The sequence below is a fragment of the Dufourea novaeangliae genome, unplaced genomic scaffold (assembly GCF_001272555.1).
Source record: "Dufourea novaeangliae isolate 0120121106 unplaced genomic scaffold, ASM127255v1 scaffold96, whole genome shotgun sequence".
Classification (NCBI taxonomy): domain Eukaryota; kingdom Metazoa; phylum Arthropoda; class Insecta; order Hymenoptera; family Halictidae; genus Dufourea; species Dufourea novaeangliae.
The window spans coordinates 1,144,965-1,164,017 of record NW_015373974.1 but is presented as its reverse complement, the minus strand read 5'-3'; the positions used below and the strand labels follow the sequence as shown (position 1 = coordinate 1,164,017).

Genomic DNA, 19,053 nt, shown 5'->3' with positions numbered 1-19,053 from the left:
TGCAGTTCAATTTTTCCTGAAATAATTATTTTTCAGAATAGCATTGATACCACTAATAATAACAATAATAATTCTATTTATTTATTAATCATAGAATAGTTTTTAAAAATATTTCAGAGTAATGTTAGTTATTGTAGACATTTTTTTTTATGTAAAATTTATGGGAACTCCATTGTTTCTCCCAAGTATTTTACAACTGTTTCCAAATTTCGAATTTCAATAAGTTCCTGATAATATCAAAGTTAGAACAGTTCGATTGAAAGGAACAGAATAAAATATTTTTTGATAGTTCAGAAATGCATCATGATATTAATATCATTTTATAAGTGGCTCACTGTTCGTTTAGAAATTGTTTAAGCAGCGTGTAATTGTTATTTCATAACGGTACAAAGTCTGGAATAAAATGGTTCGAACACCTAATCACACACACGAGATATGGCTTAAGTACAAGGTAACTTTCCTTTTCTTGGGGGAATGGGGGGACATGGAAGAAAACTTGAGCTTAATTTACCAGGAATAGACTTTTTCTGCTCGTTAGGTTTACTTACGTCTACGGAATAACTCGGTGGAGAATCGATTGAACCGTTTTCAAGGACGGCACTCGATGATTGTGTTCCAGGCATTCAATTGAAGAAGAAAAATAATTGCTCGGCTCGATTCCTATTTTTCTTCCATTATTGATTTTGTATATCTTGTTTCCTTTCTCAGATGTATACCACAAGTACTTTAAATTCGGTACAATGGTGAATTCGAAGGGTTCACGAATAATCCTTTTTAATTCTATAGATTCACGTGGTTCCCTTGCAACTTCCTTAAAAAATAGGACATCATTTCTTGAATGTATTTATAAATATAATTCTCTTAGGCTCCAGAGTGATCCTTCCTGATAGGAGTCCTTGACAAAATATTATTAGACTCTTATCGTTCTTAATTTACAAATCTAACATCCATTAGAAGTTCAAAACACGTATGTAGACCATTCTCGACTATCCGAATTACCTCTATCGATGATATTACTCGAAATAATTCTTGGACCAGTGATCCTCTGCTTGAATTTTCACCTTTCTCCCATAAATAATTTGTTCAGACTTTAAAAAAAATCCTGGTCTCACGAGATCTTCAAAATCTCTTCTGCTCATTTTCGTATTCAATCCTCCATAGATCTCTTGCTCAAATTATTCTGAAAAATATTCCAGCCTCCACTTGCACAAATTTGCAACAATTCTTCATCCAGAAGAAAATTTTCACCAATTCTTCGACCAGAAGAAAATTTTCCAAAATTCTCTTTTAGCACACATGGCTGTGCAACGAATGGTACAATTTTTTTCTTCGTTCCTTCGTTCATTATTTTTCATAAGAAAAATGAAATTTTCTCTCAGACGTTAACGACTGACGACGACACCGTTCCACCAGTGTTGCTGTTGTTGTTCGAATTGATTTTGTTGTCGACGTTCTCGTTGGATCTCGGTTGGCTTCGTGGTCCGTCGAGGAAGTGTGTGACCATGCTGCCCTTGCCTTTTACCTGAATGGTGCCCCGACACGTTAGTGGGTATCCTTTCGCGATCAGGATGTCGCGGACCTCCTGGGTGACCTGAATCCCGTCCAAGACGCCGGTCGACTCCATTCTCGAGGCCACGTTTACCGCGTTACCCCAGATGTCGTACTGCGGCTTCCTTGCCCCTATCACACCTGCCACCACCTGTTTCGAACATTCAGATTATATATTTTTTTTTCAACTGTTGATATTCAATAATAGCTGACTTTCGATAACTGTTGATGCCAGTAGGTATAGTTTTTTAAATTGTTGATATTAGTAGGTATACATATTTGTTCAACTGTTGATATTAGTAGGTATAGATATATTCGTTCAACTGTTGATATTCAATAATAGTTTATTTTTTCAACCGTTAATATCGGTAGGTATATTTCTTTCAACTCTTGATATTAGTAGGTATATATTTTCCTTTAGATTTAAATTATTTACTTGGAAAATTTCATTGGAAAATTTCTACACAGATCTTGTGTCTGTATGATCGTATTAATTTACAGTACTGGAAATATTTATTACATCATTCATAAATTTATATAGTACTCACAATTCTTATTGTAATGTAATGAAATTTTGTTTGAAAATTTTTGGGTGGTCTTGTTTTTAATATGTTCATGTTAATATACAGTACTGGAAATGTTTATACACTATAAAAAATCCAGTAAAACCACGACTTCAACTTACATCCGTTGGTCAATATTTAATATATTCATAGTCATTATTATAAATTTATAGGATTAATAAATTTATAGGAAAATAAAGTAGGAATGAAGTCAGTAAATCAATTCTACTTAAGTAGCTTACGGTAGCTAATAAGCAATCATCTGGTCGACTGCACCTGACAAGGGTACCATTTACCTAACCACCTGAGTGGGGTCCTCAGGTTATTGGGCCTTCAGACCACTACTGGTGGGCGTGACACCTGTTTACACCTGCTGCCGTCAGTTACTACAGATTATTTACGACCACATTATCAGCTACTTTAAGGTTGAATAGGTGGTCCCATAAATCATAGAGAATCTATTATTCTCATAATTTGGAAAAAATGTATATTACTTAATTTTTTAAGTAATCAGAAATTCAATTATTCTTAATACGAATCCTATTTCTATTATACACGATCTAGTTCAAATATTTATAATTATGTAGGACGATACAAAATTAATAATTCCTGTATGTTTTTTTATAGACTCATGAAATGGAAAAGTATATTTTTAGTTATATTCCATTTGCTTTTAAATAGGAAGATTGTAAATTAAGATAAAAAATGGCTAATATTTCAACTAATAATCAATTAATAATTATTTTCTTAGTCAATTTTCCCACAAATCTTATTATTTTCCCTTGTTTCTCGAGAGTTTCTCTGACATATTCAGGTTTAATTCAATGTCGAACCGCGGAATAGCGTGTCGTGAACACCGTGTAACGGGTTAGGACGAGATTGATTGACGTTTACCGGTCCAATATTGATGCCCACACGCAACCGGAAGTTGTTGAAGCTCTCTTTATTAACGTAGGCCAGCTGTTCTCGTATCCTGAGCGCGTAGTCAGCCATCGCGGTCACGTGCGTGTAATCTTTCATGTCGCAGGTGCTTCTCGTCAAACCTGAGGAAAAGAGAAATGGCCACCGTGAAAATACCTTAGCTACCATAAATACCCTTTAAATGTCCATTTTCTCTCATTTCTTCGCGATTTTCAGAATCCATTAACCCGTACCAGTGATTTCTTCCTAGAATTCGGAAAATCTTCGGAAATATTACAACAGACGATGGAATTTGTTAGTTACCTTATTTTCTACCAGTGTTGTTGATCTTTTTTGTTATTATTTTTATATAATTTATAAAATAATGACATTCTGTGGTAGTTTGTATTCCTAAATGAAGGTAGATAGAAGAGTTTTTGTAAATTATATTTTTATGTAAACATCAGGGCCGTAGGAATATTTGTTGAGTTGATTGTGTTTTGTGTGCATGCGATAACTGGTATGACCCTTGTTGATTTTACCACAATTTTAATTGGGAAATAAAATCAATTAAAAATGGGAGATTTAAAGGTACACGTGGTTACTGAAACTTTGAAATTTAGAGAAGATTGGTTGGGTGGATACGAACCTATACACAAGAAATTACATTAATATAAAAGTGTTTAAAAGTTCCTACGAAAATTGAATTGAAAGAACTTCAAAAGAAATTACCATGTTTTGTTGAATATTTTCATAGACCTCTGAACATATTTATCTTCAGTTTGTGTTTCAGTAGGTATTTCCAATAAAAGGATACTGTATTCAATTTGTGAATAGAATACAAGTTTACCTACAGAGAAAAGATTCCCTTTGTTTCGAACTTTCATAATCATAAAAGCAACTACCATTTACTTGTTACGTGGAATCTCTCCAAGTTCTCCTTATATCTCAGAAATATGAAAGTTTAGAATGTTCGATTGAAAAATGCATGCACTGCACACAAGACGAAATCAAGGATTTAAATTTCTCGAAATCTCCAGATTTCTAAATACATCTCTGACTAGTGAAAATTCAGTAAAATGTCGAGTCCTCGTTAGACTTACTTCAAGTACCGCACAGAAACTCCACCGAGTACACACCTCCATAATTTTTCAAAATTTAAGTTCCCTCACACTTTTAATTGTAAAGCAGACGTTGTGCACATGGGAAGTAAAAACTTCTGTAATTAATCTAAATTCCAGAAAAAATTCACCTCCATTATTGTCAAAGCTTAAATTCTCAAATTTTTAATTTCAAACCACACATCGTTCATATAAGGAGAAATAATATTTTCTACAATTCTATAATTAATCTGAATTCCAGACACGAGTTCACGTCCATTATTTTCCAAAGTTTAAATTCTTTTATTTCAAATCGGGTAAGGTTCACATAAGAAGAAATAAAAATTCCTGTAATTCTGTAAGTAATTTTAATCCTGGAAGAAATTCACTGCCATTATTTATCAAAACTGTTAATATTAAAAAGAATCTTAATATCAACGGAAATCAAAAGTCTCTGTTATTTTGCAAGTAATTAGAATTTAGAGGAAAATTCAAAACTACAATACCTACAGAAAGAAAGTAAAATTTCCTTTCACACGATTCAGTTGTTGCCTGAAACTTTTCCCGAATCATTTTCGATTAATTTCTCTGAACGCCGCACCATTTTTTTTTTTTTGCATTGTGTGGGAAAAAAAGTTCTGGAAAAATAGTGCCACGCTACCCGAAGCGCGAGGAAAAATAGAAACAGAGAAAAAAAACTGGGCTGTAGTTTCGTCGAACTTTTGCAACGCGGAAAATCCGATGAAAAATGTTCACGAGGGAAAGTAAGGCCGTGTACACGGAGTTGAATTTTAATCGACGCGAGTTGAATTTAATTCACGGCAAAAAAAAAAACAAAAAAGAATGAAAAAGTTTCTCACCGGAAGCTGCCATATATGTGGCGCCCGTGCTTTTAATTTTCTCGATGTACTTGTACGGTTCCTCGGCCAGGAGCTCGTCGAAATCGGCGATGATCTCGTTCAGCAGCCTCAGACACTCGACGCCCTCATTGTTTGCCTCGAGTTCCACGTAGAACTCGGAAAAGTTTGGTATCGACGCGAACATTATACAGACGAAGTCGCACTGCTCGTGATACAGCTCCTATAAGTATTCATTTCAACCCGAAACATTGATTTTCGATATTCTGAGATTGGTGGTCCCTGGTTTTTTTGGTAATTGACATGTTTCTCAGAGTCCAGAAACGTCTTAGTATGTAACTCATTGACTAGAAAATGCAGTAATTTGATGATGAGAATAATTATTTCGATATCGTCATTTCGACATAGTCAGTTGGATACATTTATTCACTAGAGTCGTCCGAGTACATTTGGTGTTATTTATGAAAATATCCAATATGATTGAAATATTGACTAAAAAATGTTTTTCCACGATGTAAGGTATGTTTAATATTTTTAGTAGTTGCATTGCCACTTATACATAAATTTAAAATAAAAATATATTAAATTTGCTTATTATTTTATTAGAATATTTACTTCAATATCAAATTATTACGTAAAGGCTGAGATTGAAATTTTGTTTGCATTTATACGTCCAATGTAGTTAATAATATTCAACGAAATGCCATTGCCAATGTTCAATACTTGGCGTTATATTTCACTAACATAATTGTGAAGAATGTATGTTATTATGTAGATTAACAATTCATAATTAATTAGAACACACAGAAACACAATGCCATGTTATTCGAGAACAAACACAAAAATTAATTGGATGTATTTTCATAGAGATGGAAATATTCGATCACTCACGTCTGAATTAACGGTGGACATGAAATGGGCTGCAACGTGTTCCGGAAGTATGTTCGCCAAGAGCTTCTGGTTGTAGGCCTTCAGATGCTCCATTTCCTCTTTCTCTTCTGTGGCTTGTAGCTTCCACAGGAAATCCAATCTGTACATCAATCATACAAAAAAAAAAAATTCTATTGATAACTAACTGGCTGAAATGATCATTAAAATATACATTATATTTAATGTTAAAATTTTTATTGCACCTGCAAGGTGAAGCAATAACTTTGTACTACCTGAACTCTCAAATCGGTCCATCAATTATTCTGAATTCCCAAGTACATTAAAAATCATACTTCAGATTTATAGTCGACTATATTTCATATTAATATTGTTTCAATCTTTCCAATGGTAAATTAATTTCGTTACTCGCCCCTGCCGTTATATGGCACGAAGGTATTTTCTATAAATTAAACCACGTCGGTCTGACAGCCTGTTAATCAAATCCCGCCGAAGATATTTCACCTGTACGTAGCTTCCGTGTGCTGGGAGTGGGCAACAAGACACGCCATAAAGAAAACCACCAAAACGCCTGCTAGCCATCTGCCAGTCAGCTCGACGTCTTTTTCGTGCAGGGCCTCGTATATACTGACGCCCAGGTAGGAAGCCACCACCAGGCTGAGTATCGCCACTTTGAACACAGACGTGAGGATCTGGTAGACCGCGCAGGTTATCATCACCAGCATCACCAGTACAGGGAATAGCTGGAAAATTAATTTCCCCTCTGTGAAGTATCCAGGCCACCCCCTCAATCTCAGGGAATTACTTAATCCTATTTCCTATAGGACTACCATCTGCACTTTCTGGGGTTTCTTAAGTCTTCTGTGATATGGAGGATCTCTAGTCTTGTAGAAAAATTGGATGGACTCTATTTCAGAGTTAGGACACTGTTTAGAGTAAGTGTTGAGTCTGAAATTGGGATAATTGTAGGGAACTAATTAATTCTATTTTCTAGAGGATTACAATTTTAATCATTAGGGATTTATTGAATCTTCTGTGATATGGAGAATCTCTAGTCTGGTAGAAAAATTGGATGGACTCTATTTCAGAGTTAGGACACTGTTTAGAGTAAGTGTTGAGTCTGAAATTGGGATAATTGTAGGGAACTAATTAATTCTATTTTCTAGAGGATTACAATTTTAATCATTAGGGATTTATTGAATCTTCTGTGATATGGGGGATCTCTGGTAGAAAAATTTTATGGACTCTATATCGAAGTTAGAACTCTGTTTAGAGTAAGTGTAGTAGTTTCCGAGTATATTTTCAGCAACTCCAAAACATATTTTAAAACAATTCTATTACACCTCCAAAATATATTTTAGGAAGACTCCGAGTAAATCAATTACATGCAAAAAATCTCTTATATCCTGCTCCAGTGTAACATGGTTCCAGATCTCGAAGCTTAGATTGATGCCTCGTCAAAAAAAAAAAAAAAAGAAATTGCGATCTTAATCACACAAGATTGATGGTCCTAACTTACGTCAGCGAATACAGTATAGTAACAGACATCGCCAGCTGTCTCGATACTCGTGTACGTCACGCTGGAATTGTCTGTCCATTCGACGAAGGATGTCCCGTTGCCGCACACTCGTATCCCTTCGAGCGTTAGCTGCAATTGATAAAAGAAAGCCTGGAATAAGACGAATCGTGTATCTTCTTTGGGATGATGTATATAGACGATGTATGGGGATCAAGGTGATCGTAACGTAGGGGATTCCCCATTAATCAGGAAGTATATGGTGTGTGTGTGTGCGTTCTCTGTTCTTGCGTTGCACGAATTTTATCGATCGATCCACACATATACAGACACACCTATGGTGTGATTGATCGTGTCCATGGTTACCCGTTGATTCTCTACTTGCTCCGCTAGCGATGATTGGTGATCCCTGGTATTCGTCGTAGCCATACGTAACGGGGTACTGTCTTCGTGTTACCTATTGATAGATTCTCGACATGTTTCACGATTTCTAGCGGCGAACTAACCAGGATGGAAATCATTCGAAATCAATCGCTGTTCATTCATCAGCATCTTTAAGGTTCTATGGTATTCTGAGTGGTGTAATATTATTATAGAACGTAGTGAATGTACAGAATGTAATAATTATTATAGATCTTTAAACAAATTTAAACTACATAAACATATAGATACGGTATCATTAATAGTACAAATTACAGTAGATGTAGTCCAACTGTACAGTACAAATAGTTTATATGTATAGTCTGCATATAGTCTGAATATAGCCTAAGTATAGACTAACTATAATCTAAATATGCAGATTAATTACAGTCTAAATATAGTCTAAACATATAGTTCAAATATATAAAAACACTGTCCAAATGAATAGTCCTTACGAATAGTCTAAATATATTTCAAATACAGTGCAAATATAGGTTCTATTCAGTCCAACGTTAATTCATTGATTACGTTACCATTATACTACTATTGAGCAGAGAATATTGTCGTGATATTATTGTTATTTAACGAAAATGGATCATTTACCAGTGGACTTAGAGAAGTGATGAACGTCAGGAACACGACACATGTGGCCAGTGCCTGTGAAACTCCCCTGTTCTCGAAAATGTGCACAGCTAACTTTCTAAGGTTTTTTGGAACCATCTGAAACACAATAGTACCTTTGAAAATTACAATTTCGAAAAGTCCCTGATATTTTCAAAGTGTTTTAATGTATATTAAGAAACAAAATATTTCACTGTAGGATATATTTTAATATTCTAGTGATGATGAGCAATCATAAATCCTAAATAAAGTTAAGTTCAGAGGATCAATGATCTCAGTTTCTTTGCCGCAATGATACAGTATCGTTCACTCTATAATTGGTGAATCGATGATGCCACCACTGACCTGGAATCCAGCCACGAATTCAAGGTTAAGAGGAAGTGGCAAGATTCCAAACAGCCTTACGATTGATCTAGTTTCGCTGGAGATTGTTAAAAAAAAAAAAAAAAAAAAAAAAGAACCGTTTCTCTATCGTGTCCCCCGTGATTTCTGGATCAAATATGAACTAACCTACCTCATTTTTCTCGGCCAATAGGATTCCGTTGATCAACGCTATCAGTACAGCGCTCAGAGCTATGCAGGCGTAGAAATAAATGCTCCTGAAAAATCATTCATCGAACCGTATTTCGTGCAGAAAACTACATAAACAATTACTAGATCCGTTAAAAAATGTTTCAATCTTTTTTTCTTTTCATTTTTAATAGTCCATTGAATTTGTGGAGTTGTCAGAATGTGTTTCGAGGTTGATTAAGACTCAGGAACTGGTTAATTGAAATCGGGTCGGTTAGTCGGTGATTGGAGGGAAAGGAATATCGATTTGTAGAATATAGTATTTGTTTCGATTGCATTGTTTACCCGTTCAGAGTGATTGCTATGGCGATCACGACCACCATGTACACGAACCCGGAGCAGACGAAGTACGCCGAGAGCATTCGGTCCCGTTCGCGAGAATACTGCAACAAATTGTCGAAGGAAACAGAAAAACACGTTAAAAAATTTCATCGTCACTATATGTACATAAATTACGCGAAGAAAAGAATAATCTTCAGGTTCGGAAATGCTTTGTGATTTATTGGAATTTATTTTTTTTATGGATTTTATTTTTTATTTTCATGAAAATCTTGTGGAAAATTATTTTTTCAGTACCTTCTCCTCAACGTCAGGTCGTCGAAATGTTAGAATAAACGGTGTACAGTATTCTGCCCTTAATCGATCTATGCTTCTGGCGTCTATCGCCCTCATCAGGTACTCGTTCACCTCGTCCTCTGGATCCTTCTTTGGCTCGTTCGTCTCACCGAAGCCAAGCCTGTCGTATAATCGACAATCGATATTGAGAAATGGTAGAACGTACAATTACAAACCTCTAGTCATTTTACAATCATTTAAAAAGAAAACATACAATCTACTATGTAATTGATTTTGAGGAATAGTAGTAATTTTTAGGTGGTTCAATTTTTAGATTACTCAATTTTCTATTATTCAATTTCCAAGTGGTTTCAGTTTCAAGTAGTTACCATTCTTCAATGGTTCCATTTCTAAATAGTGTTATATCTAAATACTGCTATTTCTAAATAGTGACTTTTTCAAATAGTGCTGTATCTAAATAGTATCATTTCCAAATAGTGTCGACTTCAAGTAATGGAATTTCCAAACAGTGTCGATTGCAAGTAATGGCATTTTCAAATAATGTCGATGGCAATTAGTGGCATTTCCAAATAGAACAATTTCCCACTTTCGAGTAATTTAATCTTCAATTTTCGAGTGGGAGAATCTCGAAGTTTCTCGTCAATTCAAAATATCGATTTTCTGGTCGGGCAGACAGACAGGGGAGTGTAGGGTGCACTTACTTGGACTGTTTGCCGTGCTGCGATCCGTGTCCCATCACCCTCATCTCCTTGGACACGTTTCCGTTCGCGGGCAGACCCTTCCTAAGTCCAGTGGACGGTATGTTGCCCTTAAACGAGTCCCCGGGGACGATCAGGTACGTTTTGATATTGTTCTCCTTGAGGTACGTATTCCTCTCGCCCCCGTGGCCCTCCTCCACCTCGTAATAGCCGCCCAGACAGTCGAGTGTCTCTTTCGTGATGTGTACTCGCCTAGAACCAGTCGATTAATTGTTCGTTGAACGTACCGTCGAGGACAATTAAACGTTTATTTGTTGATCATTTCGACTATTTTATGATCCTCGATTTCATTTCCACTTATCTTTCGAACCATAAAAGAATTGTTAAATACAATTGGTCTTCCAGGGAATTACAGAATTTTCAAATAAATTTTTTCATTCTCAGAATTTGTTGTTGCTAATATTGCAAATTGGTTGAATCGGTTTAATTTATTTATGAACGAAAATTTTCATGGTTCCTGTATATAAAATGTATGATTAGGAAGAACCTGGTTGCAATTTCGTACCAATATGATTAAATGGGGATCCGAGCCCAATTTTCTGGTATTCTCCACATTCATTACTCGTCTCAGGTGACACGTGATATTGTGCGGTCGACAATTGCTTACCCAGGCACACCGCCGCTTTCCATATAATTTGCCAGAGTGACGTCGTTGCTCCAGACGTCGAATTGCCACTTTCTCAGCCCCAGAACCCCGCAGTGCACCCTTCCAGTGTGAATTCCGACCCTCATGTTCACGTTCACAGCTCCTACCTCGCGATATAGCCTGGAAAAATGGTCAATTAATTTTTATTCCATTGTAGCGCACCATGCCATAAATTAACAAAAATTGAAGTCGAAGTCGTACGAATTAGGCTTTCGAAATATTAATTATTTGAATTCCAGAATATCTAATCATTTAGAAATTAAATTTCGGGTCGTTCCAACTAGGTATTTCTAAAAAATTATTTAAGTCACTGAATATCTGGTCGTTTAGAAATTAAATATCAAGTCACATTAATTATGTTCCTTTAAAATATTAATTATTTAAATTATTCAATATCTGATCGATTCAAAATCGAAGTTTCGTTATTACATCTATATTGGTGCCAGTTATAAATAAAAGAATATATTAATAAATTCAATTAGTTAATATTGTAACAGGAACTGGAATAAAAACGATTTTTTAATCGGGATTTCCAGTACAGAAATTTAATTATAAGTATTGATTGTCTGCCATTTAACTTCATCCCTCCACGTACAATTTCATTCAGATTCATTTTCTGTATGGATACGATTTAATTTTCACTAGAAATACAACGGTAGATTTTCATTTTTAAATTGTGTATTTTATTAATTAATCTGTACTTCGAATCTCATCCCGAGTTCACCTGTAGGATTAAATTACCTGGACGATTCAGACTAGTCATTCGAGAATCAAGAGTTCAATATCGTTACAATGATCCATATAGATCAGTTGATAGATCAGACCTTTCCTATACATTTCGGAATTCACATTAATCTCTTCTTAAGAATTCTATTTATTATTCTTCTTTTATCATGATTGTTTTTTACTTGTAGGAATATTTTTATATGTTGTTTATGACTTTGGTAGATTGCCTCTGCAATCAGTGTCAATGTTCGTTTGGATTTTCTGCCTCCTGGCGGTTGAGTAGAAGAGGAAAAACGTGGTAGTGGTGGTTGGTCGGTGAGAAACCGCCTTAAGAGCCGGAAAGAAAGTAAACGAGTCAAAGTAAAACGCGGACTCTCGAGACGACTGTTCTCAGCTCAGGCTCTCGTTACGGTACTGACGGGAACAAAAAACGAGTTGCCGTGGTCGAAGGGTTGATTTCCTCAGAGAGTAAACCACCGACGATCTAATTCTCCCACGTAAACGTGAATGTCAGGCCGGTGTCACCTGATCAAAATGTACCTGGATACGAGTGGTGAATTCACAATTACCTTAGTTTCCGTAAAAAATAGTTCACTTCCAATAAAAAGATTCTGTAGAATTTATTGTTTGAGAAAACTGAGAATACTGGATTATTGGAGGGTGGGTTTTAATGAAGTAATTATTAAAAATATTAAGATGCATCTGAGAGGTACTAATTATTCATGAATTTAATGGTCTTTGGTCATTCTTCGTCTGATCTTGTTCATTCAGAGCTAATTTGACCTCCTTCATTCTGAGCTCATTTTAATGCATTTATTTTGAGTTGAGATGATCTTGTTCATTCAATTTATATTTTTTTTCTATTCTTTTATTTGCTTTCAGTCTGATTCGTGGACAACTGTTCTTCTCGTCAGTGGTCACATGTTGGTTAGATCGATAATCTTGCGGTCAAATTAAACGTCATTTGTGTTCGTCAAATCTGTTTGTTGTTAGTTTATGATTGGTCTGTGGACAGTATAGGGTCAGCTCACTGTAAGCTCTGAGTCGGCTTCTAGTCATCCCCGATTCAGCTTAGAGTCATGTCGGTCGTATCAAAGGTTCAGATTACGGCGATGTTAATCCCGTTATCAATCTATAGTCAATCCATCATTGTTCCATTGTCTGTTTTAGGTCATTATCGGTTATGGATTAGAACGTGGTTATCTTAGTTTTTCGCTAACCCAGATCATTAAATTATTATTTACATAAAGTTAAACAGTTGATTAACATAACACTTTCTTAACATAATATTTAATTAATATAAAAAAACGTAAGTGTCTAGTTCAATATTTTATTAATTTGGTATTTGATTATTATAATATTTAGTGAACAGACTTAATCAATTCATTATTTTATTAATTTAATATTTGATTAATATAACATTCGATTAACATGCATCCTCCAATTGAATATTTTACTAATTCAGTATTTAATTAATATAATGTTTCATTAATCTAAAATTCTTGTTTCTGTATAAATATTTTTAAGGTATTGCAGTATTAGTTTACTCTTCGTATAATTCAGTTGTTCCTGTTTTTTTTTTCCATCGATAAAGACCTAATACTGATTCAGGATAAATAAAGGGTGGCGTGGAAGTCATGAAAGCTGGGTTGTAACGGCGAAGTCAATCCGACAGGAACTCACGTGATTGCGCTAATCATGTCCAAACCCATTTCCACACAACATCGCGCGTGATCAGGTCTCGGCTCTGGCAGCCCTGAAACGCAATAGTAGCAGTCCCCTAACAATTTGATTCTGAGACAATGGTGCTCCGCCGCCAGAGTGTCAAACCTGCAAAATATCACATCACAATGCCATTTTCATTTTAGTATTATCTCTAGATAAAAACATATTTATAATTACAGAATTTCTGATTACTTTTTCATAATGTTATTGTCATAAATTAAATTCTGAAATGAGCTTAAACTTTTCTAATGATAAGAATTTTATTTTTGTCTTCCCTCTAGATAAAATTCTTTTAATTACAGAATTTCTAATCATCTTCTGACAATAGATCTTCAAAAATTCATATCTAGTAGACTTAAATTTCCCCAAAGATGTTTATTTCACTATATCCTCTAGATAAAATTTTTCTAATCACCTTTTTCATATTAAATCTTTGCAAGCTAATTTCTAATGGACTTTTACTTCTCCACTTAAAAAAAAAAAAGCAACTTCTAACAATTAATTTGCTCACTACATAACGTGTCCACCCATCATTCAATAATTATCGTGGTTATTAATTTTTAATCGAATCCAAAAGAATCATTCAGTTAATTTTGTTGTCACTCACCATACGAACAATTTGTTCAGCAATCTGACGACCTCTTCGGCGGTGCACTGATCCGATAACGACGTGAATCCGCAGATGTCTGCGAATAGGATGCTGTGGAACAGTTTCAGGGTTAGAGTCTTCCGAGGGGATCCAGTAGGTTTTTATTAAGTGACGTAGGTGTTAATTGGAATTCGTTAGTGGGGAGGGTCTGGTGACTTTAACGAGGCACGAGTGTCGGACGCGTGTTACTCTAACGTATGACGGACGCGTGTGTATCACCACTGATGCATTATGGAGCTCGGATCTCCCCGGAGACAGAACGTACACTATCCTTCGTAATTATTCGGTACCCTCGTTAATATCAATTAATTCTCTCGAAATCTCCAGACGTATAATTTTCGTATTGAAAATATACTTTCTCCGTCAGATCTTAATTTGGCGTTAATTTAGTAAATCTTTAATAACATTTTAAATTTGTGAACATAAATTTTTATTTATTTTGTTATTTTTGTATCGATCCCAGAATGATTTAACAAAAATTGATGAAAAGTAAATGAATTAATTTTTCTATTGGCTGATCAATACACTAAATGAAGTTCTCATTTCTCCTGAAATTCAATTCTGATTAAAATAGATCAAAATTTATTGCACTGTTCTTCTAGGGATTATGATAGGGGGTATACTGATCTAATGAAAATATATCAACGGTTTATATACATATATATTTTTTTACCGATAGCGAAATGACCAAACAAAAATTATTCAAAGATAGGTCAATGGACCTTTGGTCCACCGTATCCCCTTATCGGTGTCCCGTGATGAGCTCCCATGTCCCTTGACGTTCTTTTTTTTTATTTTTCGAAACAATAGTATCGTTCTGTCAGCATGTTTCCCTTTCGGGGTTCGGCTCGGGAAATGCTTACCTTACGTTCTCGTGCCTTTGAATGTAAATTTTGTAAAACATGGTATCCTTCGGCTTGCCGGCGATGTCGGCTTTCATCTCCATGGCTACGTGCCTGGGCAACACGCTCAATAGGAGCCGTTCCTGAAAAAAATCAGAGAAAATTCCCTGTGTTACACACGCCATGGAGGAACACGGAACGCAATTTGCCCCGGCATATCGTATGGGAATTTCGCGGTCGATGTCCCGTGCATGCTTGAAGACACATGATTTCCTCCTGGAGGCTATGTATCGCGCGGAAAATCACATTCCGCTAGCTGTTTTTCGGCCGTGCTCTTTCACAGTTTCACGCAACGAGAATCCTTCGTGTTTTCGAAACATCTTCACAGAGCTATCTGAGATGTTCCAGTTGAATGTAATATTATTCTCTGTTTGTATTCTGAAAAGTTGGAGGGATTTTTTTGAAAATTATATTTTAGTTAAGCCATCAGTTTTAAAAAATTTGCCTATCAAGAATAGTTCGTAGGAAGTTTTGAAAAATCTGCGTAGGATATATTCAAAAGTCTTCACAGGATATATTAAGAACTTTTTAGAAGATATATTAAGAATACTTCATAGGATCTATTAAGAAATCTTCATAGGATCTATACATTTTGATAGGATTTATTAACAAGTCTTCGCAAGATATATAAACAAAATCTTTATAAAATCACTCAAAAATTCGTCATAGGATCGGTTTAATGATCTATAGGGATCTATATTGATCTATAGCGATTTAGAATGATCTATTCATTATTAAACATTATTACTATTTATTAAACATTTTTCATAGGTTTTATTGAACATTCTTCATAGGATTTATTCAAAATTCTTCATAGGATCTATTAAAAATTCTTCGTAGGATCTATTAAAAATTCTTCGTAGGATCTATTAAAAATTCTTCGTAGGATCTATTAAAAATTCTTCGTAGGATCTATTAAAAATTCTTCGTAGGATCTATTAAAAATTCTTCGTAGGATCTATTAAAAATTCTTCGTAGGATCTATTAAAAATTCTTCGTAGGATCTATTAAAAATTCTTCGTAGGATCTATTAAAAATTCTTCGTAGGATCTATTAAAAATTCTTCGTAGGATCTATTAAAAATTCTTCGTAGGATCTATTAAAAATTCTTCGTAGGATCTATTAAAAATTCTTCGTAGGATCTATTAAAAATTCTTCGTAGGGTCTATTAAAAATTCTTCGTAGGGTCTATTGGGAACTCTAAGAAAAATTTCATACCAGATAGACAATAAATCTGACTTGATCCGTAGGAAGATGCGAGTATTCACCAAATACGCCTGTCTTATCAAATCAGTGAAGAATAGGAATTACGCTATGCAGGTGTGCAAGGTGTTGCCTCGTTGGATCGATTTGTCCCACGTCAAATTAGCCGTATCAAAGGGAGGAGTGTATTGTAATTTCAGATTCTCCAGTTGATACAAGAAAGCCGGACCCCGACGTGGATTCTCTTGTCATGTCTCGATACACTGGGTGCCTGGTATTGAATATTTAATATCCTTAGAGCTTGAATGCGAGATACCGTGGCCGGGGATTGCGGTTTGAAGTCGACCCCCGCGCATTGTTCCGCGGTGAAATGACTCTGTTAGTGTCGGAATTTCGGTAATGAAATATTTCAAAGTTGGAAGTTTCATAACGTGGGCTTGTTAGATCCCTTGGTCCGTCGTTATTTCAGCCGACTATGAATAAATCCTCGATTGTATGGTTTTTTTTTCTACTGAAATCAGTTTCATGCAAGCAAAAAGTCTTTTCATATTGAGATGCTTTTGCGTAACTGTTTTTGCTTGTTTTAATATTTAATCCATTTGATATGATCAGAATACGAGGACGTAAAATATTATGAAAATGATGCTTTCGTGTAATTTTGATATCGATACCTCGTGGATATTCACTCAATTTAATATCAGATTCGTGTATTAATGATAAATGTAATCGAATTTAAAATAAGAAAATCAAGTTTAAAATGAATTAATATTTCCACAGTTTATCGTATAATATGAAAAATTCTACTAATCATTTTTGTTAAATTATATTCCATTTACTACATACAATAAAACAATTATTATTTGATAGTTTACAATTACAATTATTATTTGAAATCTTTTTCAGGTTAATATCACAGTCGAGTTTCCAATCTGGAAAATTATACTTACAAATCTTCATCAAATCCTCGCATAAAAATTGTAACAAATTGGTCTTGTTACATCAAATCTTCGAAAAAGTGATCCAGGATGATAATGATCTATGGGCAACAATACTGATCTATGGGAATCTATAAGATCTATAGTATCCATTATGAGAACTGTACATTTAGACTGTTATTGTTCGACATCTAATTTAATTATTCAATGCTCCTACCATAATTGGAACCTTTAATCGGATAAAACTAAGAACAACAAAACGATCCAATATAAAAGAAGGTCTGATCTACACACCTAAAAGTCTACATCCTGGTGTACCACACTTTATCCCCCTGCACCTTATCCATTCCCAAGGGAAATGAATAAGGAACCTCGCGGCGTCCCTATTATCGCAAACGAGAGCAATTCCGTCAATTCTCGTTGTGTCCCCCTCATAAAAAATTAATATCCCGATGAAGGTTGGGAGGGAGTGCAACGTTTCCCATTGATTTGATTATTTCTTCTGGCGTCCCGCGTCTACTAGCCCAGGAGGGATTGAAGAGGCTTTCTCTCCGTCGAACTTCTTGGCGCGAGGAAGGGTTTAATTTCGTTAACGCGTAGAATTCCATCGCTAAAACGAACGAAATCTCATTTCGTTAAGGAGATCGTAATTCAGTTCCCCTAGGTTCCGTGAAAACAGGAGAAATTGATTCTTTAATTTCTCTCCCTCCTCTATCTTGTCCCCCTTCCTTTTACGTGTGTATGTGTGCGTGCGTCAAAAAGATCTCTACTTGGTCGGGCTGTATTGCTTCCAGAGAAGACTGTGATCGAGTTCTCGGGGATTATGCATGGGGTTTCCTTCTTCCTTCCGCGATCTGACGTGTAACGTAATGGATGGGGCGGCTGCATTTCGACCTTGGTGGGATGATCATCGAGCTCCCAGCGGGCTTATCAGACGGGCGCAATGCATTAGACAGCTTCGAGTGAGCACGGAATACTGATGTCTCTGGTCCACGTGTCACGGGGGGAAAGTGGAAGATGTTGATGCTGGTGAAATATTAAGATCCTTCTGTGGGGGGGGGGGGGGATGTTGTCTTCAGGTGGGTGGGACTCTTTCAATTTGGATGGATTGTTTAAGAGGATTGGACGGTGCATGCTGGCGATGGGACCGTTTAGGGGAATTGAAGTATTGAAGTCTGTGCTAACACAAGAAAATTGAGATGTCGATATTCTTATTAGAAATTTATGGAACTCCTTGGTTTGAGAGAGATCAGGGACATTGTACGGTACTGAGATGATGTACGAGGCATTGGAGACCTTGGTGCAAAAATTAACTAATAAATTAAATAATTTCTTCACTTTCCACTTCACTAAATCATCGTATAAGAATGGTATTAAATTAGTTTTCTTACAACACCAAACCTTCAATCAACTGATCCAGGGTGAAAGAATGTCTGACCAACGAATGGGACCCAAGGAATCTATAATGATCTATAATACTCTATGGTGATCTATGGGTATCTATGGGGATCTACGGGAATATATAATTTCATATAGGGATCTATGGGGATCTATAATGATCTATGAGGATCTATAATGATCTATGGGTATCTATAATGATCTATGGGGATCTATAATGATCTATGGGGATCTATAATGATCTATGGGGATCTATAATGATCTATGGGGATCTATAATGATCTATGGGGATCTATAATGATCTATGGGGATCTATAATGATTTATTATGATGAGACCGTGGTGCAAAAATGAACTAATATGTAACTAATGTCTTCACTTTCTAACATAAATTACCTAATTTCGTCGATCATCATCAATATTTCCATGAAACCAATATTTTTGACACTTACCATACTACATCCAGCAACTATTAAATGCTGCCTGTAAGTATTAAATCTTATGGCATACATACATACATATGTACACTGCAACAGAATGGCAATAACGTTCA

At 35.4% G+C, this 19,053-nt stretch overlaps 1 protein-coding gene across 1 annotated transcript in view; it reads right to left on the bottom strand.

Annotated features, from left to right (window-relative positions):
* Positions 1 to 1,375: 1,375 nt before the first annotated feature.
* LOC107186955 (adenylate cyclase type 6) overlaps positions 1,376 to 19,053 on the bottom strand; it is a 47,719-nt gene continuing 30,041 nt past the window's right edge. Inside the window, exons 7-21 of the mRNA XM_015574928.1 lie at positions 14,927 to 15,048; positions 14,022 to 14,114; positions 13,373 to 13,519; positions 10,925 to 11,083; positions 10,261 to 10,509; positions 9,560 to 9,719; positions 9,269 to 9,366; positions 8,928 to 9,012; positions 8,396 to 8,512; positions 7,376 to 7,504; positions 6,361 to 6,599; positions 5,860 to 5,998; positions 4,972 to 5,191; positions 3,006 to 3,154; positions 1,376 to 1,699 (exon numbers count right to left, since the gene is read on the bottom strand). Coding sequence (XP_015430414.1) covers positions 1,376 to 1,699; positions 3,006 to 3,154; positions 4,972 to 5,191; positions 5,860 to 5,998; positions 6,361 to 6,599; positions 7,376 to 7,504; positions 8,396 to 8,512; positions 8,928 to 9,012; positions 9,269 to 9,366; positions 9,560 to 9,719; positions 10,261 to 10,509; positions 10,925 to 11,083; positions 13,373 to 13,519; positions 14,022 to 14,114; positions 14,927 to 15,048 — 2,430 coding nt within the window. The remainder of the gene's footprint in view (positions 1,700 to 3,005; positions 3,155 to 4,971; positions 5,192 to 5,859; positions 5,999 to 6,360; positions 6,600 to 7,375; positions 7,505 to 8,395; positions 8,513 to 8,927; positions 9,013 to 9,268; positions 9,367 to 9,559; positions 9,720 to 10,260; positions 10,510 to 10,924; positions 11,084 to 13,372; positions 13,520 to 14,021; positions 14,115 to 14,926; positions 15,049 to 19,053) is intronic.